This window comes from Neltuma alba, unplaced genomic scaffold (assembly GCF_004799145.2).
Source record: "Neltuma alba isolate B1F8T4 unplaced genomic scaffold, ASM479914v2 tig00002043_pilon, whole genome shotgun sequence".
In the NCBI taxonomy this organism is placed as follows: domain Eukaryota; kingdom Viridiplantae; phylum Streptophyta; class Magnoliopsida; order Fabales; family Fabaceae; genus Neltuma; species Neltuma alba.
Genome location: NW_021632717.1, coordinates 22,078 through 29,712, shown reverse-complemented (window position 1 = coordinate 29,712; position 7,635 = coordinate 22,078). Strand labels below are relative to the sequence as shown.

The 7,635-nt window shown below is 35.6% G+C and overlaps 1 protein-coding gene across 1 annotated transcript; it reads left to right on the top strand.

The window, feature by feature from the left end:
• The first annotated feature begins 758 nt into the window (after nt 1–758).
• LOC114715897 (agamous-like MADS-box protein AGL104) lies at nt 759–3,707 on the top strand. The gene is made up of 10 exons (XM_028900813.1): nt 759–943; nt 1,982–2,035; nt 2,190–2,222; nt 2,436–2,454; nt 2,598–2,659; nt 2,836–2,863; nt 2,954–3,015; nt 3,095–3,194; nt 3,298–3,528; nt 3,615–3,707. Exons 1-10 carry the CDS (start codon nt 759–761, stop codon nt 3,705–3,707), a joined length of 867 nt encoding a protein of 288 aa, XP_028756646.1.
• The last annotated feature ends 3,928 nt before the right edge of the window (nt 3,708–7,635 follow it).

The following is a 7,635-nucleotide window of genomic DNA, read 5'->3' as shown; positions in this document are numbered from 1 at the left end:
GTAATTAAAATTACTCATAAATTATAAACATTATTACAAAATAAGTTGCGTACGTGGACCTGTAAATGCCCATCTCTAGCCTTATATAAATTAAAACTAACAATGAACGGTTCGATTCTTAATGAAAACGATATGTAACGCGTGGTTCTTAAGGTAATTAAGCCGCGAATTTAAACATGATTTTGAAGCCGGGGGTCATTTATATTTAGTTGATTTCAATTTTTAATTAATTAATTACTTGAAATCAGAGTACGCAGGGAGACGTCGGGATATTTAATACATATATATGGTACTGACTTTAGTATTATTATAATTGGAGCTGTCAAGTATTAAGTATATTAACATAACAGAGCCATTCAGTTGTAGCAATAACACTTAAATTAACAAAAATAGGAAGCAGAACAAGAAGTAGCTAGTTAGGTAGAGAAGAGATAGAGTGGAAGATTGAAGGAGTAGTAGTGTTTTATTAAAACCAATAATTAAAATTGTGATGAGAGCATTAAGCAGCTGATGAGACTGATTCCTTCAAAAACCCTTCAATCTCTGAGCCTCCATTTTCTCATCTTCCACCCATTTATAACCATCCCCAACTCTCTCTCTCATATCCAACTGTCCCTCCTTTCAAGCTGCGTCATGCATGTCCCTCAACTCCTCATTTATATATTTTCCATTTCTTTAAAAAAGAAGGAGAGAGAGGGTCTTTTCGATTTCCTGCTGCAGATTCTGCAAATTTCCCTAATTAATTTGCATGCACAGAAATGGGTCGCGTTAAATTGGAGATTAAGAGAATAGATAACACCATAAATCGTCAGGTCACATTCTCCAAGCGCAGAAATGGCCTCATCAAGAAAGCCTACGAGTTATCCATTCTCTGCGACATTGATATTGCCCTCATCATGTTCTCTCCTTCCAACCGTGTCAGTCACTTCTCCGGCAGACGAAGGTTCTTTCTCCTCTGTTTCTTCCCATTTCTTATTCGCCCCATCCCTCTATCTTCATCATTTCCTTCTTCTTCTTCTTCTTCTTCTGCAATCTCTTATTTTTTTAATTATGTTAATTATGCTAAGAACAAGGAACACCCGGAAGCTTTGTGCATTGCATGAAATTTATCTTATACAAGAAAAAACAAGATCAATATATATATATATAGCAACGGGCACCAGTGTGTTGATGTTAATCATTTTCTTTGGAGACAAAATCTTCTCTGAAAAACCATTTCACCTCTTTGAGCTCCATCCTGCTGATTATTTCTCATAGAATACCTGTATCATTAGCATTGGCCAAATTTTATTTTTTAAAAAATAACCCAAAATGCGATAATTGTTCTTAACTTACAAGTAGCTAGAAATCCGAGTGAACTCCGATCCTACGGAATAGGATCTTGAGTGTTGACTCACATGTGATGATGAAAACCTTTGCCGTGAATTCGAAAGTCGTGGCACTTACAATTTTAAATTCATCTACGAATTGTAATAATAATGTTAATCCTTTTTTTCCCCATAATGTTAATTACTATGTCGATAGTTTCTTGTTATGCAGTATTTACCCCAATCATAATAGGATAAGAAATTGGTTTGCGAACTTTTAAAAAATATTAACTATCAAATCGTTCATTCATTTTTTCTGAACCAAAAAAAAAATCTCTCAGCAAATTCTTACTGAGTTTTGAACTTTAAAATTATTAAATTTTTGAAAATGTAAAATATTTTAGCGCTAACAAGCAATTGAACTAGGAAAAATTATATTCTACTGCTTGTTTATGTAGAACCGAAATAATTTGATAGCCTAAATTGTGGGACGGTGACCGCTATTCTTCTTCCCTTTTTTTTTTTTTTTGTTTCTACGTCAGTCTTAAAAAAGAATATTTTTAATGTAACACTGAATGATAAATGCTATCATCGTTTTATGATGCTTCATGCTGGGTATTTTGCTCTATTATTTACAAAAAATTTATTTTATTAATATTTTTGGTCATCACCAGAATTGAAGATGTATTCGCACGTTACATCAACCTACCAGATCAAGAAAGAGATGGGTATGTTTGTTCCTTTTTTATTTTTTTCTCCCCTTTTGAATAAAATACGTTTGTTCTTATTGTGCATATCAATATTTGGTATTGCCGGTGGGGTACTCCTCCATACATTCTGGCTTTTTAATCTGATTATTTAATAGTGTTGGGTTCCTTGCAGCGCTATAACTTTTCCAGAGCAACCCTACCGCAGGTATATTCTAACCCACTCTCTTGTTTAATTGTAGTCTTTGATTTTAAAAAAAAATAAATCAAATTAAGTTAATGGCATGTCATCTTATATGCATTATTTGTATACTTAATTTGAATGCATTTTTACTGCTTTTTTAACAGACACCCGTGGCCTATCATGATCATGTTTTAGTTAGTTAAGTACCTCACATTTCCCCGTCTCAAATGTATGCAGGAGTCTTCAGAACAAAGAGGTACTGCCATGCATATATTGGGCAATAACCACATGATCAACGGGTGTTGGCTGAGCAGTTGAGGGATAGTCAAAGGAGTTAGAGAATGATATTAAGGTTTTGCATCTCAATATACAATTTGAAAATGTTTGTGCATTTTGCAGCATCTGCTGAGGACCCTGGAACAACTGAAAAGTGAGAATGACATAGCTCTTCAGCTGGCCAAGTTCGTTATCTCCTCTTGTCACCTATAAATAATTAAACTAAACTTTCAAATCTCTCTCTCTCTCTCTCTCTGTGCTTTAATTCCGCGGTAAAATCATTATGGTCAATGTCTGATGGTGCCAAATCTTTGTTGCCTCTCTGCGATTGCAATTTGATCGAATGCTGCATGCACCATAGTCCGGGAGACATCAACTCGGAGATCGAAGTAAGAAAAGATAGCGATTCAGTGTATGTTGGTATTTATTATTTTGTTCTGTTGGTGGTGAATGAATGAGAGCTGTTTTATGTGATTCAGGAGCTGCAGCAGGAAGTGAGTGGGTTACAGCAACAGCTTCAAATGGCGGAAGAACAGCTACGGTTGGTTGAGTTTTGAGTTTTTACGTTCAATTATTGTAGGAGATCGACATATAACTGGGAATGAAATGGGGACATACAGGATATTTGAACCGGAGTTGTCGAAGATGACATCAGCGGGGGAGCTGGAATCCAGCGAGAAGCATCTGATGGAGACGCTGGCGCGAGTAATGCAGAGGAAGGTACGAATATATATACACATACGAATGTATGATACATGGGTGTGAGGAAGAAGGGGCATTATTAATTATTAATGTGATGCAAATATATATGGATGGGGTGCAGGAATATCTGATGAGCAACCACGTGTCGCTGGAGACGTCGCTGGAGAATGTGGGATGGTTGGGGGAGGCGGCCGACAACCATTCCCATATATTTGACGCTTCCGTGCCTCTGGATCCACTGTCGTCCACCGTGTACGACGCTTTCTCGCAGGGAGGCTCCACGTCCAACGGAACCGCCGATCCAAATCTGCAGGCCTGGCCTCAAGGCTACACTTTATATCCCTCCATCCAGGTACGTACGTCACTCGTCGGCCCTCCATGCATGCTTCCTCATTTGGTTCTGATGATGATGATGTACGCATTTGGTGGGCATGGTAGCAGCAGGAGATGCAGGAAATGATGCCGCCTCATGCGCAGCTCAACAATCTGCCCACCATCCCCGCCGACTTTGATTCCAAACCTCCCCAGTGACCCTCCTCCCTGTTCCCCTTTCACGCCCATCCAAAAACCAGCCCTCCTCTTTCTGCATCCTTCCTTCCTCTTTTCCCTTCTTCATTTAATCCTGACTTCATCCATCCATCCATCCATCCCTCATTGTGAATAAAGATTGTCATTAGTACCAACGTATTATGTTTTGCTAACAGAGTAATAACCTGTTCAAGAGTCACTCATGAATCCAACGCCCATAGCCCCATAGTGCAATCTCATCCCCGAATCATTTAATTGCTGCTTTTCGCGACGGCGCCTCCACCAACCCGGCTTCCCCCTCGCAATTTGGGTATGTTGCTTTTCTTTTTCTGTTCTTTTTTGTATTTTTCCCATCTTCGACTTTGTAATCTGTAACTATAAGGCCCATGAGGCAGCAGGCCCAAATCCTGTATTATTGGGCCATACGAACATACCACTAACGCAGCCCACTTAACTTTGACAAACGCGAGTGGCTTCACATCGGTCTCCTAACAGACTACAGTTGCTGATTTTCAGCCCCGACGAGTGGCTTGGGCCCAAGCAGCGGACAGAACTCACAACTTAAAATAATTTGAAAGTCGTAGCTGCAGCTAATGTTATTGTGCTTAAACAAATGCCTGACCTTTTTATTGGGCCAAAACAAATTGCCGAAACTGAAGGCGGCCTACGATGTGGGCAAGCCGAGCCCAAAAAAAAGTGTTCGGTGTGCCAGCCGGACGGAAGCGGGTCCATAAACCAAATTTTTTACTAGCGTTTTTTTAAAATATTATTTACACAGATCTTCCATAAATCATTTCTCTCTCGACTTTCGCGCCTGTCATGCATTTAAACTTCCCTCCCTGGGCCCCTAGACTGATTAATTGGAGTTCGGCAGCCCCGTTCATAACAGGAGTTTCTCCCAAGTCGAGCGTCTTATTATTATTATTTTTTTCCATATTCAAAGTATAGACATGACTTCTGTCCAAAAAAAATATATTATAGACATTAGTTTCTCCACTGAATCATATAATTTCTTTGGGAAAAATTGTGAAAAGTACATGATTTATTTTTAAAATACTTGCTCCCCGTTTTAATTTTACTTTACTAGATTGAAACATCTCCATTTAGCACATGCATATTTCGTTAAACTTAATTAACACAGAATCTACTCTTTTTGGTTGATTAAATGTAGAAGATTTTGATATATTCTAAAACTAAGACTGAGATTCTTTATTAAAACTCCGTGTTCCTTTTTATCAATGCAACACAGATGTTACGTTTTTTTTATAAAAAATCTAACTTGATGGGGGAAAATCTCACTACATAGAGCACATTTTTTTTAAACAAAAAAGGCCAGTGTATGGTGAAATCGGAAAAAAATCACACGACAGACACAATAATATAATGATGATTAAAAAAATGGGGCGTCGTGCATGGTGTGGTGAGTAAGAAAGGTGCTGGGTTTGTGAGAAAGGAAGGCAAGACTGGAATATGAATGCGGTGCTCAGTGCTCACGCAAGGAGGGAAAACGCCCTCGTCATCCCTTTTGATTGGCTGTGTCAACGTTACTGACAGTTATATATAGAATGCAACAACCCCATTATTGGTTGGCATAATTATTCCAAAAGAACGTAACTGTCAGCCAACAAAAATGAAAATAAAATAAAACTTGTGTTCATTTTTTCCCTTATTGAAATATCATTAGTTATTTGTTTGCCTTTATCTTCCCTACGTTAATTAACTTGGGTGCTTTCAAATAAACATGAACTAATAAACTCATAGGCAGCCTTTGTATGTACACCCGTGTATAGTATTATTTTCATTGCTTAATCTAAGAGTTAGTTAGAAGATTAAATTTAGTCCTAAATATAAAATTTCAATCAATTTTGCCTCTCAAATCTACAAGATTTTATCTAAAATTCACCAATTAATTATAAAAGATGCCACCAAAAGATAGTTCTAATACACATAATTTTAAAAAAAATTAATATATAAAAATCAACACATATTTGTTATAATTAACCAGCTTAATTAGTCATCTAGTGCATGGAGAGATCAAAAATTATAAGAGAAGTGATTATTTATAAATCTCGAACGCTTTGGAATAATTACAACAATGCTGAAATATGATCAGTAGAAGAGTCGTGATGAGGTCCAGTTGGAACAAGAGGCAGAAGTAATTTGGCAAGGTAGCTATACGCTACCTTTCTTCGTATACACGCTAGCTACTTGTAAGAAGGGAGAAGGGAGCTTCAAGTGCCCAAGACAAGAAAGGCCAACGAAGCAATTAATGAGTACATACAAAAAAGGTCGAAAGAGAAAGTGCGCCGTCCAATTAAGTCGAATACATACTCAAGTATAAGAAGGAAAGGAACCAAATGAATCAGATCCTCTATAATATAACTGTGGGATTTACTTATAATACTCCGGTTCTAAATGTAAGATCCTTATACACACTAGTATGAAAGTCTTATATTTATGGCTGGAGGAGTAATAATATAATAATAGAATACGCTACTGTGACAGAAATTTACTTATAATCTGCATCTCATCTTTATTCACTTGCTCCTTTATTTACAGAGAAATCAAATCCAAATTGTTATACGCGATAATTACAACTTTTTTTTGGGCAATATATTACTGTTCGTTCAGTTTTTTTTTAATATTTGTGCAGATTATAAATTTTTCTACGTGTATCATAACTTCTTCGCATATATAATCCTTCGAAATAAATATAGTTATTAAAATTTAATCATCAATATGTTGCCATTCTTACCGCATAATTAATTAAAAGCTCGACCAAATCGGACATTTGTTTTGTATAGATATTTGAATGAAAAAAGTAACTTTTCCTTGTTGCATTATTTCTCATGATTAACCACAAGCAGATTGTTTGAAAATAACAGTTAATTTTGCTGCATTCTTATTGTGAGCCTTAAAATTAAATAAGGAAGATTTTCATTCATTCATAGTTCAAACGAAGAATTTGAAGATTTAATTAATTATGACAACTTTTTAATTCATCTTCATGAGCACAGTAGAGAATAAGACTACCGGGTAAATTAGAAAACAACCACGAGACATGAATAAATCAAACCCGACCTGCATGTATTTTGTATGGACAGTTAGGTGCGGATTTTTGTAATTAAAAACTCAACTATTTGTTTTATCACCCTAAAACCTTGTTTCACCAAAAGCACAGATTATCGTGTTTGGTTAAACGTAACTTAGAATCAGAACACTTGCATTTGAGAGGAACTTTTCTTGCACGGCCACTTTAAATACTCCTCCCATTCCTATTTATAAGCTTTAAATATGAGAGGAAATTTGGTCCATTTTATACTAATAAACTTCAATTTAGGTTTATCTCTTAGTATTGAATATATATATATATATATTTTATTTTTCCTTCAATTATTTATTCTTTCTCTCTTAATATTTGTGTTTACCATACTAAATTTCTCGTATCACATTTTCACGCACATTCCTTTTTATTTTTTTTCTCATTTATTAATTATAAGAGCATATTTAACGATGAAAGTATATTTTTAACATATTTATTGTTTTTTACTAATTGTTCGTTATTTGTCAATTAGTATTTGAAGCTTATAATAATGAACCGAAGGAGTACATGATAAGGCAAAAATTAATAAAGTAATTTCTCATCATGCATCTAATTAGGGGTGAGCAAAACCGAACCGTAACCGAAAACCGAAAACCGAACCGAATTCAATTTCGGTTTTTCGGTTCGGTTATTTCGGTTTTCGATTATATATTCGGTTTTTATTTTTTAAATAATTCGGTTTCGGTGTTCGGTTCGGTTAGTAGGAAAAAATTTCGGTTATAACCGAATAACCGAAATAAATATATCATATATTTATATTTAATAAATATTATTATAATAAATATATATGTGGGTATATGTGAACTTTTTTAATATATTTATATTCAA

Excerpts from the sequence above, each read along its gene's own strand:
- LOC114715897 (XM_028900813.1), top strand. The coding sequence starts at position 759 with ATGGGTCGCGTTAAATTGGAGATTAAGAGAATAGATAACACCATAAAT. Across the intron at positions 2,036-2,189 it reads CCAGATCAAGAAAGAGATGG|CGCTATAACTTTTCCAGAGC; the intron begins GTATGTTTGTTC and ends GGTTCCTTGCAG. Across the intron at positions 3,195-3,297 it reads CGCGAGTAATGCAGAGGAAG|GAATATCTGATGAGCAACCA; the intron begins GTACGAATATAT and ends GATGGGGTGCAG.